This window comes from Tachyglossus aculeatus, unplaced genomic scaffold (genome assembly GCF_015852505.1).
Source record: "Tachyglossus aculeatus isolate mTacAcu1 unplaced genomic scaffold, mTacAcu1.pri SUPER_34, whole genome shotgun sequence".
In the NCBI taxonomy this organism is placed as follows: Eukaryota; Metazoa; Chordata; class Mammalia; order Monotremata; family Tachyglossidae; genus Tachyglossus; species Tachyglossus aculeatus.
The window spans coordinates 2,202,297-2,225,563 of record NW_024044839.1 but is presented as its reverse complement, the minus strand read 5'-3'; the positions used below and the strand labels follow the sequence as shown (position 1 = coordinate 2,225,563).

General features: G+C 59.8%; 1 protein-coding gene across 3 annotated transcripts in view; it reads left to right on the top strand.

Moving 5' to 3' along the window:
• Window positions 1-21,712, top strand: part of RBFOX3 (RNA binding fox-1 homolog 3) — a 100,122-nt gene extending 78,410 nt beyond the window's left edge. For 2 of the 3 annotated variants that reach the window (XM_038742023.1, XM_038742021.1), the window contains 11 exons: window positions 7,535-7,804; window positions 9,197-9,337; window positions 9,872-9,925; window positions 10,844-10,936; window positions 14,535-14,595; window positions 15,553-15,606; window positions 15,733-15,877; window positions 16,064-16,103; window positions 17,179-17,240; window positions 18,314-18,416; window positions 20,568-21,712. In XM_038742023.1, coding sequence (XP_038597951.1) covers window positions 7,565-7,804; window positions 9,197-9,337; window positions 9,872-9,925; window positions 10,844-10,936; window positions 14,535-14,595; window positions 15,553-15,606; window positions 15,733-15,877; window positions 16,064-16,103; window positions 17,179-17,240; window positions 18,314-18,416; window positions 20,568-20,570 — 996 coding nt within the window. In that variant the 5' untranslated portion in view covers window positions 7,535-7,564 and the 3' untranslated portion in view covers window positions 20,571-21,712. The remainder of the gene's footprint in view (window positions 1-7,534; window positions 7,805-9,196; window positions 9,338-9,871; window positions 9,926-10,843; window positions 10,937-14,534; window positions 14,596-15,552; window positions 15,607-15,732; window positions 15,878-16,063; window positions 16,104-17,178; window positions 17,241-18,313; window positions 18,417-20,567) is intronic. The other variant, XM_038742022.1, reaches the window with a different exon arrangement.
• Window positions 21,713-23,267: the final 1,555 nt, after the last annotated feature.

Sequence of the window (23,267 nt, the reverse complement as noted above, 5' to 3'; positions counted from 1 at the left end):
ACAAATACCACAATTATTATCACGGTTGTTATTGTGCCCAGCAGGAAGAGATGGGCCCACCTATTCCCTCTGGACCACTGACTGCTTTCTGCTACGTGACCGGGAGTGAGTCCCCTTCCCTCTCTGGGCCTCGCTTTTCCTGCCTGGAAAATGAGGAGAGGACCTCTCAGTGTCCTCCCTCTCAAGCTTTGGCAGGAGTCAGGGACCGTCTCTGACTTGATTTTTTTTTTTAATGTATTTTTTAGCATTTGTTAAATGTAATGGCATTCACTAAGCACTCACTATGTGCCAGGCACTGTGCTAAGCGCTGGGGTAGATACAAGCTAATCAGGTCCGACCCAGTTCATGTCCCACATGGGGCTCACAGCCTTCATCCCCATTTGACAGATGAGGTAACTGAGGCCCAGAGAAGTGACTTGCCCAAGGTCCCACAGCAGACAGGTGGCAGAGCTGGGATGAGAACCCAGGGCCTTCTGACTCCCGGGCCCAGGCTCCAGCCACTAGGCTGCCACGCCGATTAGCTGGGGTCTAGCCCCGCGCTCAGCCCCGAGGAAATACTTCCCAAATCCCAGGCTGATGCGACACTCGGAATCTCAACCATCAGGGAGGAAGTCTCGTCGCGGGCTGGGCCGGACCTCTGCAGTTGGGAGCCTCGATCGTCTGGGAGAAGGTGGAGTTTTTCCCGGAGAAAATTCCACCTTTCGCCCAAATCGGTGCCAGCAGGAGGGATGGGGAGGAGGCCAACTTCCTCGTCGCTCGGGATGGGTCACCACCTTCAGGCCCACGCCTGGGGGCCGTGGGACGGCTCCCCGGGGTAGGGACCGGCAGCCCCCTCCCCGCCAACCCGGTCAGCGGCGGCCCAGCGGGGGTCTGGTCTGGTCTCCCCCAATCCCACACCCCACCTCCTTCCCCGGCTCGGGCCCCATCACCGTTCTGCAGTGCGACAGAGCTGCGGATCGAGCAGCCGAGATTCTGCCCCATCTCCCTGGTGTCCCAGGGGCTGCTGGAAAATGGGCATTTGCTGACCCCCGATCCCAGTCCGCACGGACTCTCCGTCCAGGCTGGGTGGAAGTCCCCCGGGAGAGGCAGGGGAAGCTGCCAGGCTGCGGTTATCCGTGGGGCCGGGCCTGGAGCCAGGAGTCCCCTCTGGGCTTCGCCTGGTGGATGGAGCCCTGAACTCTGACCCCACGGGCCGGAGAGGCCCAGTTGGGCGGGAGCAGCGGGAGCCGGGGCCCGGAGTTCCACCCGGCATCCTGCCTGCAGCTGGAAGGTCGGGACCCCGGCCCAGATTCTCAGGGCCACTTAGTCCCCGTGCCCTTCTGCTTCCTGAGAACCTGGGCCAGCCCAAGACCGCTCCCTCCCCTGCTTTCCCCCTTGTGGACTGCTGCCCACCCAAGGAGACCCCGCGGGGCAGAGCCAGCTGGCAGGGCCCGCCCCGGAGCAGGGCAGAGGGACAGATCCCAGTCCTCGGACCGGGGCCGGAGGGTCTGTCAGCCGGCCTGGGGCCAGTGGCGGCGTTGGGTTGGGGGACGGGGATGGGAGTGGGGGCGGTGCCCGTGGGAATGGATGTAGAGGAAGGGCTCCCCTCGCCTCCCCTTCTCACCGTGCCGGGCACAGACTGCAGAGGACAGCGGGAGGGAGGGGGAGGAGGAGGCAGCTGGGGGGCGGCCTTCTCCACACCCCTGGGAGGAAGGGTCTCCGGCTGGGAGGGCTTCCCATCCTCATCACCCTCATCCCCCCTGGGGTCCCTTTCCGGCCCCTTCCCTCCTCCCACCCCAGTCCCCACCACCCCCTGCCCAAGACTTGGCTCTCTCTCTCCCTGACTCTGCCTCCTTCGCTCTATCTTTCTCCATCTCTCCTCTCTCTTTCATCTCTCTCTCTTCTTTCTCCCTCTTTATAACTCTTTCTCTCTTCATCTCGCTCTTTCCTTTCCTCTCTATCTCTCTTCTCTGCCTCCCTTTCTGTAGCTCTCTCCATCTCTCCTCTCTCTTTCATCTCTCTCTCTGCTTTCTCCCTCTTTATAACTCTCTCTCTCTTCATCTCCTCTCTCTTTCCTCTCCTTTATCTCTCTTCCCTACCTCCCTTTCTGTAGCTCTCTCCATCTCTCCTCTCTTTCATCTCTATATCTCTCTGTCTCTTCATCTCTCCTCTCTCTTTCCTCTCTTCTCTATCTCCTCCTCTGTCTCTCCCCTTTTTTTAACGGTATTTATTAAGCACTTACTGTGTGTCGGGCACTGTACTGAGCGCCGGGGTAGATACAAGATAATTGGATTGGACACAGTCCCTGTCCCACTTGGGGCTCCCAAGTCTTAATCCCCATTTACAGATGAGGAAACTGAGGCTCAGAGAAGTGAAGTGCCTTGCCCAAGGTCACCCAGCAGACAAGTGGCAGAGCTAGGATTAGAACCCAGGTCCACCTGGCTCCCACGCCTGGGCTCTATCCACTAGGCCATGCTGCTTCTTCCGATCCATTTTCTCGCCTTCAGTTGTGCTGTCTGACAAACACTGTGCTAAGTGGTGGAATCAAGAGAATCAGGTGGGACCCAGTCCCTGTCCCCCACGGAGCTCCCACTGTAAGCGGGAGCAGGGGTCTTCTCCCTAGTTTACCGAGGGAGAAATGGCAGATCAGAGAGAGTAAGTGACTTGCCCGGGGTCCCACAGCAGAGTAGTGAAGGAACCGGGTTTCCTGCTTTGGGCATCGAGGCCAGGCACTGTGCCATCCCCTGGCCCCCAGACTCAGCGACAGATTTAACCCATCCCCAATACCAGACCCCTCCTGGGGGACAGAAGCCACCTTGGCACACTTCACCCCCTTCCTCGCCCCTCTGCTCTGCTGTGCGCTGCCAGGCTGCTGCAGGACGCGTCAGAGCCGGGCTCACCCGCTGGTGCTCGGAGATCTAGGGAGCACCAGGTCATCCCCCAGCTCTTAGAACAGTGCTTTGCACATAGTAAGCGCTAACAAATACCATCATTATTATTATTATTATTATCCCCCACCCCGAACCTGGCCTCCCCTCAGCTGGCCCACCCGGCCCGGCCCCTCCTCTGCCCCTTTGAGCCCCCGGGGCCGGCCCAGGCCCCGCCAGCAGTGGCTCAGAGGAGGCAGGGGTGGCCCAGATCCATCGGCTTTTAGACTGTGAGCCCACTGTTGGGTAGGGACTGTCTCTAAATGTTGCCAATTTGTACTTCCCAAGCGCTTAGTACAGTGCTCTGCACATAGTAAGCGCTCAATAAATACGATTGATGATGATGATGATCGGCTGCCATCTGGCCTGGAGATGCTAGTGGCACCCGGGCCGGGAAAAGCCGGTGGGCAAACGGAGGTGGGCACAGAGGCGGGTGCAGAGCATCCTACAGCTGGCTGGTCTGCCGGAAACCTGGGGCGCCCTCCGGCCCCCGGCTGGCTCCAGGGAAACGGGGGTGGGCCCGGGGGCCGGCTCTGGGCCTCAGTTCCCTCATCCGTAAAACGGGGTTTGAGTCTGTGAGCCCTAGGTGGGACGGGGACTGGTCCAACCTGATTAACTCATACCTTCCTCGGCGTTTCGTACAGTGCCTGGCACAAAGTAAGTGCCATCTGGCATTTGTTAAACACTTACTGTGTGCCAGGCACTATATTAAGCGCTGAGGTGGATATAGGTAAATTAGGCTGGACCCGGTCCCTGTCCCCCATGGGGCTCCCAGTCTTCATCCCCCATTTTACAGATGAGGGAACTGAGGCCCAGAGAAGTGATGTGACCTGCCCAGGGTCACTCATAGCAGACAAGTGGCAGAGCCAGGATGAGAACCCGGGTCCTTCCGACTCCCGGGCCTGTGTTCTATCCACTAGGCCCTGCTGCTTCCCAAGTGCTTACTACGGGCCAAACAATGTACTAAGCGTTGGGGTAGCAGCATGTGAAGCAGCCTGGCTCAGTGGAAAGAGCCCGGGCTTGGGAGTCAGAGGTCATGGGTTCAAATCCCTGCTCCGCCACGTGTCTGCTGTGTGACCTTGGGCAAGTCACTTCACTTCTCTGAGCCTCAGTTACCTCATCTGGAAAATGAGGATGAAGACTGTGAGACCTGATCACCTCGTATCCTCCCAGCACTTAGAACAGTGCTTTGCACATAGTAAGCGCTTAACGAATGCCATCATTATTCCCCCTCCCCATCCCCTCCGCCTTACCTCCTTCCCCTCCCCATGGCACCTGTATGTATGTATGTATGTTTGTACGTATTTATTACTCTATTTTATTTGTACATATTCATTCTATTTATTTTATTTTGTTAATATGTTTTGTTTTGTTGTCTGTCTCCCCCTTCTAGACTGTGAGCCCGCTGTTGGGTAGGGACCGTCTCTAGATGTTGCCAACTTGGACTTCCCAAGCACTTAGTATAGTGCTGTGCACACAGTAAGCGCCCAATAAATACGATTGAATGAATGAATGGGGTAGATACAAGATTGTGCCCCCATATTTTCAGTGACATAGAGTTTAGTGGCCATCACACCATTCCCCGTCTTCACCCCGACCCCCATCCTGCCGCTCCCCTCCACCCTAGCATCTTCCCCAGCCCCCCGAAGTGCTTAGGCAGGGGAGGAAGGGGAGGGCCTTCCCGCAGGTGGGTGAAATCATGATAAACCCAGCGAGCGGGGTTTTTGTTAAATGAAAGTGTCGGTGTGGTAAATCGTGTCTTTATTTACTGCGAGCTGGTGATTTCGGCCCAGCTCCTCTGAAAAGCGACAATATTTCATTTCCCTGGATCCAGACAGTGTTTCAGGAGGATCGGATAATGAAAAGCACGCCGACGTCTTCCCCCCACCCACCCCATCTTTTCTTCCTCGCCCTGGCCCCTGAGCCCTCTAAGCATTTAGGTATGAGCACAAACTAGTAGGGAAGTCTGGTGCATTTGGGTATTTAGTATTTGAGGGGGCCTTATGGTATTTGTTGAGTGCTTACTATGCGACGGGCACCGGACTAAATGCTGAAGTAATGACTTCCCGGGTGCTTAGCACTTGGTGGGGAGTTCGGGATAGTCAGAGCTCTGTCCATCGCGGGACTCTCGGTGTAAGCGGGAGGGAGAGAGGGAAACTGATCCCCCATTTTGCAGAAGAGGAAACTGAGGCCCCAAGGGGTTAAGTGTTTGGGCCATGGTCTCACAGAAGGCCAGCGGCATTGGAATCCGGGTCGCCTGACTCCCAGCCCAAGGAGGGGGGAACCCAGGGGTGTGGGGGCCACCATCTACACAGTCTGGAACCACCTGAAATGTGGGGTGATTGAGCTCCGCCGTCTACAGCCGGGAGCACCTAGAGGTGTCGCGGCACCCTCACTTAGCTCCGGCAGACTCGGAGGGACAGTGGTCAGTTAATTAGTCGGTGGTATTTATTGAGTAGCTACTGCGTGCAGGGCACTGTTTTAAGCTTTTGGGAGGGGACAGTTCCACAGAGTTGGAAGCCGCTATCCCTACCCCCAGGGAGCTTCCAGTCCGCAGGGGGAGATGGACTTTGGATTGCGGGTAGGGGAGATGGCGGAGTGTAAGGACGTGGGCGTCGGGGCTGTGGGGCTGGGGTCTGCCATCGGGAATAATAATGATGGCATTTGTTAAGCGCTTACTATGTGCCAAGCACTGTTCTAAGCGCCGGAATGGCGGGTGCCCTCCCACCCAGAGACCCTCTTGTCCGTCTCCTTCATGCTCCCTTCGGAGTGCGGGGCCCGCTGGCGGGCACGGTGCCCGCAGCCCGGTGCCAGGCCGCTGTTACCCAGCAGGCGATGGCCTGGGTAGCCTCTGCGGTCTTCCCCATCTCGCCCTTCTTGGAGACCCCCGGGATATCCCGGGAGCCGGGCAGGAGGCTCCCCATCCCCACTCCCCGACTCCCCCTCTCCCCGGCGCGCTCTCCCCCCACGTCCCCGCAGCATCTGTTGCCATGACAACCCCTCCGGCCAGCGGAGACACACCGCCTCGTTCGAGGCTCTGAGCATCTCCCCACACGGCGGGGTGGCGGAGGGCTGGCGTTTGGGGGGTCTCTCCCGAGGCCATTTCCCTGCAAGGGGCCGGGGAGCGGGTGTGCCCAGGTGAGCTGGGAGCAGGGAGTCGGGCGGCGGAAGCAGGGCCGGGCTGGAGGAGCGAGTCTTGCCCTTGGTCTTGGTCTCTTATAAAAATCGTTGGGGTGCTTGGGAAGCATCTACTATGTGCCAAGTGCTTGGGAAGCGTTTACTATGTGCCAAGTGCCGTAGAAAGCACCGGGGTAGCTACAGAGTCATCAGGTTGGATCCAGCCCCTGTCCCACATGGGGCTCCCAATCGAAATGGGAGGGAAAACAGTAAATAATTGGTTGGGCTTACTGAGCCCACAGAGATTGGCGATTATTGCTCCATCGCTCCCCACTACCGAGGTGGCAGGGAGAGTGGAGGAAGAGGAGGAGGGAGGGGAAGGAGGAAAGATGGGGACCAGAGGAGGAAGAGGCCGGGAAAATCGGGTAAGTTCAAGAGAAGGCTCTAATCAACTAGTTATCGGTTAATTGATCTGTCTCATCAACCGAAAGACCCATTTGTCTGCTGTGTGACGTGGGCAAGTCGCTTAACTTCTCTGGGCCTCAGTGACCTCATCTGTAAAATGGGGATTAAGAGTGTGAGCCCCATGTGAGACAGGGACTGTGTCCAACCTGATTAACTTGTATCTACCCCAGCACTTAGAACAGTGCTTGGCACGTAGTAAGTGCTTAACGAGTGCCATAATTATTATTATCATTTGGGGAGACGGACAACTCCCAGCCGGGGCCTTCTGTTTCCATCGGCGGTGACTGCAGTGTCTGGAACATAGTGAGCGCTTAACCAGTACCGCCATCGGTACAGAGTGCTGGGGAGACTTCAGTGGAGTTCACAATCTGATGGAGGAGACGGGCAGATGAACATGATTTACAAACAGCGGAAGCAGGGAAAGAATAAGGAGCTGGGTGCCAGTCTGTCTGGAGGAAATAACCAGAATCAATATTTGAATGGCCGGGGGAATACACAAATACACCTAGGAGCTGAAAGAACTAAGGGCAGCTGTTGGATGGACAGGAATTGGGGGTGAATTGGGGAAGTGGTGAAAGATGGGGGCTTTGAAGATGGGGAGGCCAGTGGTCTGGAGGATTTGGGGTCAGGGAGGGTGATCCGGGCCGGGAAGTGGCGTCAGGGAGGGACCGAGAGGGAATTGTGTCCGAGAGGTGGGGGAGGACTGATGGGTGACTGGGGAGGGGGTGGGAGAGAGCTGATGGCTGAGACGGGGGGCCGAGGGAGAGCAGTGAGGCCCGGGGGGGCGGAGAGCCGATCGGTGCCACGGAAGGGCTGGGGGCGAGCCGACGGGTGAGATGAGGCGGGGGAAGAGCAGCGGGGAGATGGGCAGGAGTTTCCACATGATGTGGGGGGAGGAGGGCGGCCGACGGAGGGCCCCCAGTCTGGGGAGCAGCGACCTCGGGGAGCGGGGGCCGGAGCCAGCGGCCAGGCCCCCAGTCTCACCAGCATCTCCCGTTCTCTCTCTCTCTCTGTTCCTCTGTCTCTGCACCTCTGTCTCCCCGCAGGGTAGTCAGGAAGCCACGGCCCCGGAGAGGATGGCGCAGCCCTACCCCCCAGCCCAGTACCCCCCGCCGCCCCAGAACGGCCTCCCCGCTGACTTCGTGCCCCCTCACCCGCCACCCCCACCCCCACCCGACTACGTGGGCCAGACCCCGGGGCCGGACCCCGGCCTCGCCCTCTACCCGCCGCCGCCGCCGCCGCCGCCTCAGGCCCACCCGGACCCACCGGGCCCCGACCCCGGGACACGGCCCGGCCCCGGCCCCCAGGCTGCCCCGGTAAGGACCGGCCACCTTCGTGGGACGGGATGGGGTGGAGGGTCGCGGGGGACACCGGGTCCCACCCCCGGGACGCGGCCCGGCCCAGGCACGAAGAAGACCGGCCGCCCGCCCAGAAGGAGGGACGGGGTGGGATGGAACGGGACGGGTCGTGTCCGGGCTCTGGCCGGTGAAGGGGAGCTAGCGGGGCTGGGCCCATCCCAAGAGGAACCAGAGGAGCCGGGGAGGGGTTGGTGCGACCTCCGCTGAAGAGCGGGTGATGCCGGGGTGGGGGGGCTTCTATGACAAGGAAGACCCCAGGCCAGTCAGTGAGGGAGTCTCAGGTGGTGGAGGTGGTGGCTACCCCCTACCCCGGGGCAGCCTCTCACCTGGACCTCACGGGCCAACCAAGCGGGCGCGGGGTAGATGGGAGGAGAGTGGACGGTCGCTCCCAGCGGGTGAGGGGGTGCTCAGCCAACGTGGGGGTCCCGCCGGCCTCAGCCAACCCTCCCCTCCCTCACCCCGCCGACCTGCAGCCCTCAGGGTCCCGGGGGGCAGGAGCGGGATAATCGAACTTCAGTTTCAGTGGCGGTTTCCCGGGCCCCTCCCTGCCGTGTGCCAAGCACTGTGCCGAGCTCTGCGGAAGGCCGTGGTGGAGGTGAGGCAGGACCGGACCCTTCCCCTCAAGGAGTGCCCTAACAGCCTTGTCGCTTCTCCCCCACACGATGGGGGTCCGGGGGTCCCCGAGGTGGCCTGTTGTAGGCAGGGAACGGGTTCGGGACAAGCTGGGGATTCATCAGGGACGAGAACCGTGACTTTGTCCCATCTGATTGGTTTGGATCTCCCTCAGGGCTTAACACACAGTTCAAACTCGACCGATCTGTGGTATTTAGTCTAGTGGAAAGAGCCCGGGCCTAGAAACGCGGGGTTCTCATCTCAGCTCTGCCACCTGCCTCCTGTGTGACTTGGGCAAGTCGCTTCACCTCTCTGGGCCTCAGTTCCCCCCTCTGTAACATGGAGATTGAGTTCCTGCTCTCCCTTCCCTTTACACCACAGAGACTGTGTCCAACCTGATGGTCTCGCATCTCCCTCAGCGTCTAGCCCAGTGTCTGGCCCGTAGTGAGCACTTATTAATCAATCAGTGAATCGGTGGTATTCATTGAGCGCTTACTTTGTGTGGAGCACTGAACTAAGTGCTGGGGCGAGGGCAATGCAAATAAATATCGCCATTAACGTCATTATTATTATCAGTATTGGCTCAGCTCTGCCCGAAAGGGAGAGGGAGGATTCGTCGGGGTCCCGCCGTGGCCGAGGGCTCTGGTGGGCCGGCCTTCCCTCCCCTCCGCCCGACCGCCCCGGCCGGGAGACCTTCATCTCTCTGTGTCTCCGTGTCTCTGTCCGCGTCCTCCCCAGCCAGCCGACGAAGCCGCACCGACAGACAACCCGGCGGTGCTGCACTCCTCAGAGAACACAGACAAGCAACAGCCCAAGAGGTTACACGTCTCCAACATCCCTTTCCGGTTCAGGGATCCCGACCTGCGGCAAATGTTTGGGGTGAGCACCGGACCCCCGGCCCTGGCCCGGGTGACCCCCATCCCCTTCTCCAGGACAGGGAGCCCTGTGTATGTGGACACACATACACACTAGACACACTCCCCCCATCCCCCACCCAAAGTCTGCCCTCATCTGTGACACTGAACGCCTTCCCGTTTCCTCCAATATTCCTGGGACTCCCCACAACGTCCCCTCCCCACCCTGGGCCCCTGACCTCTGTGCAGGCAGTCCCCTGCCTCCGGGCCGCTAAGTCCGCGTGGCAGGACTTAGGGTGCCCGGTGGGCCGGGGACGGGAGAGGGGGGCTTGGCTTTGATATGGCAGGTGGTGGGCAGGGGGCCGGACCTGGTGACCCTGGCTCAGAGGTGCCCCTGGGACTGGGGGGGTGAGGGGGAGACTGGGAGTCGGCTGGGGCCCAGACCAAGGTTGGCAAGAGGATGGAGCCGCCGGGAGGGGGTGAGGCAGGGGGTGGGGGGGGGTGCATCCTCACCCGCCCCCCAACTCCCCGTCCCCCCCTCTCCCTGTTCTCTCCCCAGCAATTCGGAAAGATTTTAGACGTGGAGATCATTTTTAACGAGCGGGGCTCCAAGGTGGGTCCTGCGGAGACGCCGCCCGCCCTTCGGCCGTAGCGAGCCGCCCGGCTAAAGGGTGAAATGTGCGTCTCCTCCGCGCTGAGCCCCCCACCCACGCCCGCCCCCGCCCCCAACACCCACCCGACGCCCCTGAGCCGCACCGCTGCCTGCTTGTATTCCCCGCTGTCCCCCCTCCGGCCCCCCGACTCCCCAAGCTGGTCCGCACCGCCCGACCCCTCCACCTCCTCCCCGTCCTCTTCCTCCTCCTCCTCCTCCTCCTCCTCCTCCTCCGGCCCAGACCCAGACCCACCAGGCCCTGCCTTCCCTTCGGGGTCGGCTGAGCAGGGTCCCCCGGGGCGGAGGGTCCCGAGGAGCTGTCCTGGCCCTGTCCCCCTCCCGCCCCCAGCCGCCCCCCAGCTCAGTGCATCCGGGGGGCTCCAGCCCCCTCCTCCCCCGCCCTCCCGCGCTCCTGACCTCCGTGCGGGCAGCCCCCTGCCTCCGTGCCGTCCTCAGGCCTGCAGCCGTGGCCGAGGTTGGGATTGTAGGTTGGGGGGGTGGGGTTGGGGGGGTGGAGCTCTCCCGCCTGAAGCCCCAGATTTCCCCTGCGTGTGACTGGCACTAACAACCGGACCTTTTTTCTGCAGTTCTCTGCAGCCTGAGTTTTTTCTCTATCAACTCTCCTGACTCACCCCTTCTCTCTCTCCCCCTCTCTCCCTCTCTTTCTCTCTCCCTCCCTCTCTCGCTCTCGCTCTCTCTCCACTCCCTCCTCTTCCTCCTCCTGCTCCTCTTCCTCCTCCTCGCCCTCTCCTTCTGCTCCTCCCCATCCTCCCCCCCCGCCCCACCTCATCTTACCGTCCCCCCCCCCCCCCCCGCCTCCCGTGTGCCCCGCCCGCCCCCCTCCCTCCCCCCGTGTCTGTGCTTCTCCTCCGCTCACAGGGTTTTGGGTTTGTAACTTTTGAAACTAGCACAGATGCCGATCGGGCGAGAGAGAAGCTGAATGGGACAATCGTAGAGGGACGGAAAATAGAGGTGCTCAGATAAGTGTGTGTGTGTTTGTGTGCGTGTGTGTGCGTGCGCGCGTGTGTCTGTGTGGGTGGGTGTGTGCATCTGTGTGTGGGGGTGAGTGTACGTGTGTGTGTGTGTGTGTGTGTGTGTGGAGGCGCGTGTGGCGCAGGAGGTCCGGGGGCCCCCCTCCCCCGCTGCCCCGGCCTCCATGTTCTCCCTGGTCCATCCTCCCGGGGCGTCCTCCTTCCCCACCTCCCTCATTCCTCCCCATCCTCCCTGGCCTCGCTGGCCTCGCCATCCTTCCTGGCCTCCCCCACCTCCCCGCCATTCTCACCTTCCCCGGCCTCCCTCACCACCCTGTCCTCCTGATCCTCCCCACCTCCCCAATCCTTCCCATCTCCCTCTTTCTCCCCCACCTCCCCAGTCCTCCCTGTCCTTCCCATCTCCCTCATTCTGTCCCATTGTCCTGGTCCTCCCTGCTCTCCCCATCCTTCCGGAACTCACCCTCCTACCTGTCGTCTCCCACCTCCCCGTCCTCACCACCATCCCCATCCTCCCCCACTCCCCCGTCTCCCTCATTCTCCCCCTCCTCCCCTTCCTCCTTCACCTTCCTCACCCCCCCTTCTTCCCTCCCCACTTCCCCCTTCTCCCCGCAGCCTCTCTGCCCTTCCTCCGTTCTTCGTTCTTCGCCTTCCCCATTCTCTGCGGCTTTCCTGTTTTCCCCCTTTCTCCCCCACCTCCCCATCCATCCTTGCCGGCCTCCCCAGGCTCCCTTCCCTCCGTACCTGTCCCGTTGTCCCTGCCTCCCTCCTCCCCCATCTCCGTGTCCCCCAGCCCGGCCATGTCCCTCCGCCACCACCCCTGGCCCTGGGACTTTCCCTCAGGGCTTGGGGGAACTGAATGTCACCTTCTCTTCCTCTCCCTCCTCCTCCTCCTCCTCCTCTTGTCCTTCTCTCTCCATCCTCCTCCTCCAACTCCTCTCTGTCCTCCTCCTCCTCTCCATCCTCCTCCTCCTTTCCTCCTCTTCTCCTCTCCTCCTCCTCCTCCTCTACATCCCCCTCCTGTCCCTCCTCCACTGCTCCTGCCCCCATCGTCCTTGGTTGTCCCGGGAGGTGGAGGCTGGGGGCAGTTGCTGGCAGGCGGGAGGATCGGGGGGGTGGGAAAGGAGGGACGGGAGACACAGGACACATGGGGGCGGGGGGGGTCCCGGCCAGAGGGGGACAGGACAGTCTTGGGGGCAGGGGGTAGGGGGTGAGGCCCGGCCAGGGGAAGGTGACGGTCAGCCCAAGCGGCCCACGCAGCTTCCGCCATGCCAGCCTCCCGCCCCGTGTGCAGGTGGGCCCCCTCCCCCCGGGCTCCCTCGGACCAGACCCCACCCCCAGCCGTGCCCGGCTCCTGCCCCTCTTTGGTAGAGAAGGCGGTGGCACCGTCATGACCCTGGCCTTGACTCTGGGGCTGGCGGGGGAGGAGGGCCCTGACATCCGGGCCCGTCGGGGGGCTGGGGGCCGCCGGCTGTGGTGGTTGGTGGGGGGCTCTCCCTCCCTCTCCAAAGATGATGGAGTTTGTGCAGCAGCTGGGCAGGGGGTGGCGGGGCAGGGGCCAGCGGGGTGGGGTACAGGAGGGCCCGGGGGCATCTGAGATGGGGAGAACAAGTGGGTGCCAGAGGAGAACAGGGAGAGACAGGAGAAGTGCTAGGATCATTGTAGTAGCATTTTGGACGGAGAGGAGAGGGAGGACGTTAGCAACGTTGTGAAGGTAAAGCCGGCAGGATTTGGTGACAGTTTGAATATGTGGGTTGACTGAGGGAGATTGGTCAGTCAGTCATGTTTATTTATTGAGTGCTTTTTTGGGTGCAGAGCAGTGTACTAAGTGCCTGGGAGAGGCCAGTGTAGCAATATGTCAGACATTCCCTGCCCAAAACGAGCTTACAGTCTCCAGACATTAATAGAAATAAATAAAAGGACAGATGGGGACATAAGTGCTGTGGGGCGGGGCGGGGTGGGGGGATGAATAAAGGAAGCATGTCAGGGTGACGCAGAAGGGAGTGGGAGAAGAGGAAAGCAGGGCTTAGTCAGGGAAGGCCTCTCGGAGGAGAACTGCCTTCAGTAAGACTTGGAAGCCGGGAGAGAGTCATTGTCAGTCGGATATGAGGAGGGAGGGCAGGGCGTTTCAGTCCAGAGGCAGGATGGTGGTGAAAGGTTGGTGACGAGAGAGAGGAGCCAAGTGTGCGGGCTACGTTGGAGTAGGAGAGCAGCGAGGTGAGGTAAGAGGGCACGAGGTGACTGAGAATGTCAAAGCCGCCGTTGAGGATTTCCAGTTTGATGTGGAGGTGGAAGGGCAACCACTGGAGGTTCTTGAAGAGTGGAGAAAGATGGCCTGAAACATGGCATTATTTTTCTGTAGAAAAATAATATGGGCAGCAGAGTGAAGTATGGCCTGGAGTGGGGAGAGACAGGAGGCCGGGAGTTCAGCGAGGAGGCTTGAAGGCAGGTGGAGATGCAACACTGCAGAGGGGAAGAGAGATCAGGGCTGGAGATGGAAATTTGGGAATCATCCTCAGAGGTGGTAGTTGAGGCCGTGGGAGCAGATGAGTTTCTCCAAGGGCACGGGTGTAGATGGAGAATAGACGGGGAACCAGAACTGAGCCCTGAGGGAGTGGGAGTTGAAAGAGGAGCCCGCCAAGGAGACTGAGAAGGAGCGGCCAGAGATAGGAGAACAAGGAGAGGACAGTATCCCAGATCCAACCCTCGATTCCTGGGGGCTTGCACTCTCTTTTCTCCTTCCCTCTTTCTCTTTCTCTCTCTCTCTCCCCCCTTCCCTTTCTCTCCCTCTTCCCTTCTCTCCCCCTCTACCCCTCTCTCCCTCTTTCCCTCTCTTCCCCTCTCTCCCTATTCCTCTCCCCTTTTCTTTCTCTTTCTCTCCTCTCCCTCTCTCATTCCCTCTCCCCTTTCTTCCTCCCTCGATCTCTTCCTTTCGATCTCTTCCCTTCTCACTCCTCTCTCTCACTTTCCCTTTCTCTTCCTCCCTCCTCCCCCGCTCCATTTCCTTTTTCTCTCTTGCTGTCTCTCATTCCCAGGATTGCCCTTTCCCCCGCCCCCAGGGAGCTGGGTTGGGGGAGGCGGGTGGGAAGGAGAAGGAAGAGGGAGAAGGGGGGAAGGAAGAGGAAGTAGAAGTGAAGGGGAAGGAGGAGGAGGAGGAGATAGGGAGGAGGGAGAGGAGGCGGAGGAGGGAGAACCCTTAAAGCCCGCCCTGGGGATGGGGCCGGAATGGGTTCCTGGTGGAAGGTTAGGGAAGGTGGTGTTGGTTGCTGCCGAAGGGAGCTGGCCGGGAGAGGAGGGGGTAGGAGGAAGGGTTTGGAGCCAGGTGGGGATGGCGGTGGTGGCGGGTGGGGGGGGTGTCTGTCCCAGGGCCCGCCCAAACCCCCGGGGACCCTGGAAACCGCCCTAGGGCCTGGAACGGGCGGGCAGAGGCTGGGGGCAGCCCCAGCCGGAGTCTCGCTCACTCACGGCCCCCGCCGCCCTCCCTCCGTCCTTCCCTCCCTCCGTCCTTCCTCCCTCCGCCCATCCCTCCGTCCTTCCCTCCCTCCCTCCCTCCGTGCATCCCTCCATCCCTCTCCCTGCAGGTGAACAACGCCACCGCCCGGGTGATGACCAATAAGAAGACGGCCAGCCCCTACACCAATGGTAGGGGAGGGACGGCAGGGCACCGGTGGGGCAGTGGGCCCGCGGGAGCCATAGGAGGGCAGAGGGGACAGGCGGGGGGCACCACGGTGCTCGGCACATAGAGCCAAATGGACACCATAATCATCATCATCATCAATCGTATTTATTGAGCGCTTACTATGTGCATAGCACTGTACTAAGCACCGTACTAAGCACCATACTAATAGCCTTCCCCCGGGACAGGAGGTTGATTGATTTTTGGATGACCGATTGATGGATGATTGGTGGCAGTTGGAAGGCGGGAGGGGTCTCCTCCTCAGATGCAGGGGCTCTGAGATTTGGGAGCTATAGTCCTGGGTCCGCCCCAGCTCTGCTGGAGGACACCTAGCTGAACCTTGGTTTCCCCGTGTGAGTGTGTGCCCTCCCCCTGACCCCAGCCCAGGAGTCGGGGCAGGGATGAGTGCTCTGTATGTGTGGGGACTAGCGCTGTCTGTGAACAGGGAAGATGCTCTCTATGAGCGGGGCGAGTGCTCTTTGGGTCTGGGGACAAGGCCCATCTCCTCCAAGAGGCCTTCCCTGACTAAGCCCTCCTTTCTTCTTCTCCCACTCCCTTCTACATCGCCCTGACTTGCTCTCTTTATTCACCTCCCCCTTGCCAGTCCCACAGCACTTATGTCCGCATCCATCATTTATTTATTTCTATTAATGTCTGTCTCCTCTTCTAATCTGTTAGCTCGTTGGAGGCAGGGAATGTGTCTGTTTTATAGTTACATTTCACTCTCCCAAGCACTTAGTCCAGTGCTCTGCCTGCAGTAAGCGCTCAGTAAATACAGTTGGCTGACTGATAGGTAGTCTCTGTGAGCAAAGGTGTGCTTAGCTGGGGGTCCGGGGGGCCGGGTCCAGCTGGGAGGTGGGGCCCGGCGGTTCCCCGGGACCGGTTCCGGCCACCTGGACCTTCTCTTGTTGTGTCTCCATCAGGCTGGAAGCTGAACCCTGTGGTCGGGACCGTCTATGGCCCGGAATTCTATGCAGGTGAGGCCGGACGCCGGACCGTGGGATCCCCCGGGGGCGGGGGTGGAGGTGAGGCTCTCCCAGGTCTTCCCCATCCCACCAGGCTCTCTGACGACATCTCCCCCCGGTTTCTCCCCCCTCCGACAGTGACTGGATTCCCGTACCCGGGCCCGGGCGCCGCCCTGGCCTACCGAGGGGCCCAGCTCCGGGGCCGAGCGCGAGCCGCCACCGCCGCCGTCTACAGCCCCTTCCGGCCCGCACCGCCCCCGCCCCCCATCCCCGCCTACGGAGCGTGAGTGCCCACAGGGCACCCAGGGGGCCGAGGGGGCGGGCACCGGCGGGCGGGCATCACCTCTCACCCTCCCTAACCCTCCCGTTAACTGGGCGGCCCCCTCCCTCCGCCCCCCGGGGAACAGGGGAGCGGGCCTGGACCCTCCTTGAGCATCCCCAGCCCTCTCTCTGGTCTGTCGGCTTCCAGGGTCGTCTACCAGGACGGGTTTTACGGCGCCGAGATTTACGTAAGTGCCCGCCAGTCGGGGCTGGGGGGCTTCCCTCTTGACTTCTCCCACCTGCCCCCCCCAGCTTAGTCAGTGGGACCCCGTGCCCCACCGCCCTCTGTAGCCCCATGGCTGGGGTCGTGCCCAGGCGAGCCCCGCAGCGCCCTGAGGGCAGCAGCCGGACCCTCTCTCTCCGCTGATGTCCCCACAGTGCTCAGTGCAGTGCTCTGCGCACAGCGGGCTCTCCTCCAGTACTACTGAGCAGAGAAGGAGAGTGGCTCAGTGGAAAGAGCCCGGGCTTCAGAGTCAGGGCTCATGGGTTCGAATCCCAGCTCCACCAGTTGTCAGCTGTGTGACTTTGGGCAAGTCACTTCACTTCTCTGGGCCTCAGTTACCTCATCTGGAAAATGGGGGTTAAGACTGCCCCTGTGGGACAACCTAATCACCTTGTAATCTCCCCGGTGCTTAGAACAGTGCTTTGCACATAGTAAGTGCTTAATAAATGCCTTTATTATTAATGATCGACACCGCCCTCCCCCCTCATACACACACACCAGAGGAAACCAGGCGGTCTGGACTTGTAGGGCCTGGGGTGGTGGGAAAAGGGGCACGGGGCCCACCTTCCCCATCCCCGTACGAGCTCAGGGACCGGCCCGTCCCGGGGACACCGGGGGTCTCGGAGCCCTGCCCAGCATCTCCGTTTCCGGCTGAGGCGGGGGAGACCCCCACGCTGGCACCAAGCGAGGCGCATCCAGAGCCGGGGGTCCTGGCGAGGGTCCCGATTCTCACCTCAGAGATTCAGTCCGTCAGTCAGTCGTGTTTATTCCGCGCCTGCCTTGTGCAGGGCACTGGACTGAGCGCTTGGGAGAGGACAATAGAACGATAAACGGACACGTTCCCTGCCCGCATCGAGCTGACAGTCTAGAGGGCCCCAGGGGAACCGGACCTCTGGGAGCCCCCGTTGAGCCCCTGGGCTTTCTCTCTTCTTCTCTCCGTCCGCCCTCTCTTCTCTCCTCTGCTGTCTGCTGTCCCGTCCGCCCTCTCTGTTCGGCCCTTTGCTGTGTGCCGTCCCCTCCGCGTCCCCGCCGCCGCTCAGGGTGGCTACGCAGCGTACAGATATGCACAGCCGGCGGCGGCGGCGGCGGCCTACAGCGACAGGTGAGGAGCCGGAGACGGGGCGGGGGGATCACAGGCCCGGCCGGCTTTCACTGCAGCGACTCCTGCACAAGGCTCAGGTCCACCGCCCCTTCGAGAAAAGGGGGTCCTGGACACTCTGCAGCCTCTGCCGGGGACTCCTCAGTGCCCTTTCCCCTTATCCCGCCCCCGAGACCCCCAAGATTTCCTCAGCCCTGGGTCCCAGGGGGAGCGTTTCCATTTATTCATTCATTCATTCATCCATTCAATTGTATTTACTGAGCACTTACTGTGTGCGGAGCACTGTACTAAGCGCTTGGGAAGTCCAGGTCGGCAACAGATAGAGACGTCCCCACCCACCAACGGGCTCACAGTCTAGAAGGGGGAGACGGACAACAAAACAGAACTTGGAGACAGGTGTCAAAACCGTCAGAATAAACAGAATTATAGCTATAGCTACACCGTTAGCAAAATGAATAGTAAGTATGTACAAGTAAAAGAAATAAGAGTATTAAATCTGTACAAATGTATATACAAGTGCTGTGGGGATCATCATCATCATCAGTCGTATTTATTGAGCGCTTACTGTGTGCAGAGCACTGTACTAAGCGCTTGGGAAGTACAAATTGGCAACATATAGAGACAGTCCCTACCCAACAGTGGGCTCACAGTCTAAAAGATGGGGAGGAGGAGAGGAAAAAGAGGGCTCAGTGTGGGAAGGCCTCCTGGAGGAGGTGAGCTCTCAGTAGGGCTTTGAAGAGAGTTAGGTTGGCGGATGTGTGGAGGGAGGGCATTCCAGGCTAGGGCCCCAGGACCACGATGGGACCCCCCACTCCCTCCCTGCCCTCCACCCCCTGGTTCCCTGAGCCCCGGCAGGAGGCACAGGGAGGAGTGGCAGAGGCTTGGTGCTCAGGGCCCCGCCAGACACCTGTCTGATCCTAGAAGGCTTCCTGGAGGCATTGGCTTCTGCGGAGGGGAGGTAGGGAGTGGAGCGGGGGCAACTTGGGCACGGGGGTCCCACTCACCCGCTTCCTTCTCCTCCTCCTCCGCGCTGCGCCTGCCATCCCCCCCCTGCTCTGGGACGGGCCCACCCCCAGCTACGGGCGAGTGTACGCCGCTGCCGCCGCCGCCGCCACGGACCCCTACCCGCCCCACCACCCCATCGGCCCCGCCGCCCCCGCCTACAGCATCGGAACCATGGTAAGGGGCGGCCCGGTTGGCCTCGGGGGGAGAAGGGATGGACGTGGGGGAGGGCCTTGGACCGTGGAGGGGTGCGCTCAGGCACGGGGGACCTGGGAGCCTGCCTCATTTTGGGTCCTGGGGTGTGGAGTGGGGAGACCCCCACTCTGCCATATCCCCTCCAAAGAGCGCACCCCCTCCCCCTCCAAACCCCCAGCCAGGCACTGTACTACACGCTGGGGGAAACACAAGTTAATCATCATCATCATCATCAATCGTATTTATTGAGCGCTTACTATGTGCAGAGCACTGTACTAAGCGCTTGGGAAGTACAAATTGGCAACATATAGGGACAGTCCCTACAAAACAGCAGGTCGAACACGGTCCCCGTCCCACCTGGGGCTCCCAGTCTTAATCCCCATTTCACAGACAAGGTAAATGGGGCCCGAGGTCACACAGCAGACAGGTGGTGGAGCCGGGATTAGAACCCAGGTCCTTCAGATTCCTAGGCCTGGGCTCTAGCCACTAGGCTGCGCGGATTGGGAGAGCCCAATGGCGTGATTAGTCAAGATCCCAGCCCCTAAGGAACTGAGGATCTCATTTAACCAAGTTAAGCAAAAGGCAGAGCCACCAGGAAGAGACACTGACCCTCGGCAACTCTACAACGATAGATTTTTTTTTAATTTTGTTTTGTTTTGTTTAACCTCGAGCTGCCCTCTCCCCCTCCCCATGGGGTCGCCGATCCTCCTCGTTGCTGTGTGTCGTCCCCTCCATCCTCCATCTCGAATTGGTCTAGGCTCCCAAGTTATGGGACCGAAACGGGAGAGGTCGGCGGGCCGAGCGGCCTTCCGCAGGACCGGGACCGCTTCCCCTCAATCCCCCACTCGCCGCATCCCCCCGCCCCATTTAGCCGTAGAGCTGGGGTCTGCTGGGGTGTGGCCCCCCAAATACACACACACCGCCCTGACGTACCTTCCTCTTCCCCTTCAAGAGGCCCACGAGCGGCCGGGGATGCGATCCAGTCAGCCGCAGCCGCCCCCACGTCCCTTTCCCAGTATACTCCTCACTCTGCCTTCCATCCGGCATGGCCAGGGTTGAAATCGGGTGGGAAAAGGGGCTGAGGCCACAGGCTCCGTCACCCCATTGTTGTCATCCTGCCTCTTCCATTTGGCTACCCTGTGACCTCGGACTTGTCACCTCCCCAGACCCCTGCCAGGATGCTCAGCCAGGGCTTCCCCCACCCCGAGTGGCCCCCCGTGCCCACAACCGCTGCTGTTCGCCACTGCCCACGTTGAACCATGTGGCCCCGTTGGAAGACGCATGGGAATCTAATCCCATGATTGTTCCCGCTGGGCTGAGGGGATGGGGAACACCCCAGGCAGCCCGGGGCCGAGGGCCAAATCAGTCAGTCAGTCAGTCAGTCAGTCAGTCAGTTGTATTTCTCAAGCGCTTATTTTGTGCAGAGCACTGTACTAAGCATTCGGGAGAGAACAATACAACAATCAATCAATCAATTGTATTTATTGAGCGCTTACTGTGTGCAGAGCACTGTACTAAGCACTTGGGAAGTACAAGTTGGCAACATATAGAGGCAGTCCCTACCCAACAGTGGGCTCGCAGTCTAGAAGGGGGAGACAGAGAACAAAACCAAACGTACTAACAAAATAAAATAAATAGAATAGATATGTACAAGTAAAATAAATAAATAGAGTAATAAATCTGTACAAACATATATACATCTATACAGGTGCTGTGGGGAAGGGAAGGAGGTAAGATGGGGGGGTGGAGAGGGGGACGAGGAGGAGAGGAAGGAAGGGGCTCAGTGTGGGAAGGCCTCCTGGAGGAGGTGAGCTCTCAGTAGGGCCTTGAAGGGAGGAAGAGAGCTAACTTGGCGGATGGGCAGAGGGAGGGCATTCCAGGCCCGGGGGAATAAACAGACACATTCCCTGCCCACAGTGAGCTCACAGTCTGTTGGGGGGGACGACTTCTGGGGGACCCAGGCCCACCCAACCTCCCTGGGGTTGGGGACGCCGGTGGGAGGGGACACCGTGTCGGTGGTGCTGCGGCGGCGGTTGTTTCTGTGGCCCTGTGAGACGCACCATTACAATTATTATTAATTTTATCATTATCATCATCCACATCATTAACTCTGCCTCTCTGTTTCTGTTGTAGTGAGAGACCTCCTGCCGTCTCCCTCGGGGATGACCAAGGGCAAAATCCACCCGAGACAAACCAACACAAAAAACCACCAGTCAACCAACCAACCCACCAACCCCCCTTGAAAGCAAAGCCACAAGTCCAACGCAACCAGAGGCATCGGGGCCAGTGAAGCGGCCCGCCAAGGCGAGGGCGGGACCCCCCCCCCCATACACTCTCACGCGCCACTGAGGGAGGGGCATACCCCTCAGGAGGCACCGGGCCCTCACCCCCCCATGGCACCCAGAGCCGGAGGGCACCGAGCGGGCCGCCCCCAACCTCCTCCTCCTCCCCCCGGACCACCTGCGGGGCCCCAGGGCAGGGGGCCCCATCGGCTACAACCATCGTCTTCCTTGCCCACAGGCTCCGGGGGTTGCCTGGACAGCGGGGGGCATTGATGGGGGTGGGGAGGGGAGGGTGGCATTTCTCTCTATGGCACGAGCAGGTTCGTCGGGAAAAGGAGTGGGCCCGGGCCTCTTCCCCGTCCGCCCGTCTTCCGGCCTGCAGGGTGGCAGCGGGGCCCGGTCGGGCGAAGCATCTCAGACTGGGGGCTCCCCTGTGGGCTCCGTCCAGCCCCCCACCACCTCCAAGCCGAGCCACCCCGGGAGAGTGGCGAGGGGGTTGGCGTCTGCCCGAGGAGGTGGCGAGGGCCAGGGGAGGGTCCAGGCCCACGCCGTGTGGCAAGCCCGGGGCCCGGGGCCGGTAGCGGCCGGGGGCCGGGAGTCTACCGGAGGGGGGAGTTGAGATGGGAGTGGGGAGGTGGGGGTCTGGCTCTTCCCCCGCCCCCCACGTCCACCCCACCCACGGCCTCGTGGGACGGACGGACGGACGGATGGGCCTGGGCGGGATGGACCGGGGGCTCCGGGGGACGGGACGGACCCGGGCGGGGGCGGGAAAAAGGCACCAGGGTTTCAGTCCACGCTCCCTCCACGGCTCATGAAACTTTCAAGAAGAGGAACACGAATTAGTCGAAAAGACCGAACACCTCACTTTATAGTCAGCATCGCCTCCCGAAGCTCCCCAGTTGACATTCTCCTTTTCTATTCCCGGTGTACATAGCCCCGGACCCTTCTCCCGCCCCCCGCCCCCCCTGTATAAAGCCCCGCTCTCCCCGCGCCCCGGTCCCCACCCCAATCTTTCTCCCGGACCCCCCCACTACGGGCAGCCGCCCCCCACCCCCACCCCCCAGGGTGGCTTTAAACCGCTTACTTTCTTACCACCATGTATGCTTCCGGCGTGTGACCATTCAAATGAACAATATCATTATGACGACGATGGTTATTATTAAGATTATTAATAAAGGTTTTCTTTCTTCAACCAGGACTCTTATCGTTATTAAGGGGTCCGCCCCGGGGGCACGGCAGGCACCCCGGGCGGACCGAGATAATCAGGTCGGACCCCTCTCTGACCCCCAACCGGGGCTCCTGCTCTAAGAGGGAGGGAGAACAGAATCTTATCTCCATTTTACAGATGAAGACGCAGGCTCAGAGAGGGTAAGTGACGGGCCCAGGGTCACACAGCAGGATCAAGGACCGGAACCCAGAGCAGGGGGCCGAGGAGCAGTCGGGGAGATGCCTGCTCACCTAGTACGGTGCTCTGCACGCAGTAAGCATTCAAAAAATAATAATGATAATAATAATGGCATTTGTTAAGCGCTTACTATGTGCCCAGCACTGTTCTAAGCGCTGGGGGGGGATACAAGGTGAGCAGGTTGTCCTACGCGGGGCTCACAGTCTTCATCCCCATTTTACAGATGAGGTGACTGAGGCACAGAGAAGTTAAGTAACTTACCCAAAGTCACACAGCTGATAAGTGGTGGAGCCAGGGTTTGAACCCCTGACCTCTGACTCCAAAGCCCAGGCTTTTTCCACTGAGCCATGCTGCATCATTCATTCATTCAATCGTATTTATTGAGCGCTTACTGTGTGCAGAGCACTGGACTAAGCGCTTGGGAAGTCCAAGTCGGCAACATCTAGAGACGGTCCCTACCCAACAGTGGGCTCACAGTCTAGAAGGGGGAGACAGACAGCAAAACAAAACATGTGGACGGGTGTCATCAGAATAAATAGAAGTAAAGCTAAACGCACATCATTGACAAAATAAATAGAATAGCAAATATGTACAAGTAAAATAGAGTAATAAATCATATTCATTCATTCAATTGTATTTATTGAGTGCTTACTGTGTGCAGAGCACTGTACTAAGCGCTTAGGGAAAAGTCGGCAACATCTAGAGACGGTCCCTACCCAACAGCGGGCTCACAGTCTAGAAGGGGGGGAGACAGACAACAAGACAGAACATATTGACAAAATAAAATAAATAGAATTCATTCAATCGTATTTATTGAGCGCTTACTGTGTGCAGAGCACTGTACTAAGCGCTTGGGAAGTACAAGTTGGTAACAAAATAAATAATAAATTATTATTATTTGTAATAATAAATATAACTTAATTATATTAATTAATATATAATAATAAATAAATACGATTGAATGAACATATTAACAAAATAAAATAAATAGAATAGTCCATTGCTTAGTCCAGTGCTCTGCACACAGTAAGCGCTCAATAAATACGATTGAATGAATGAATAGAAGGGGGAGACAGACAAGACAAAGACAGTCCAGTGCTTTGCACACAGTAAGCGCTCAATACGATTGAATGAATGAATAAAATG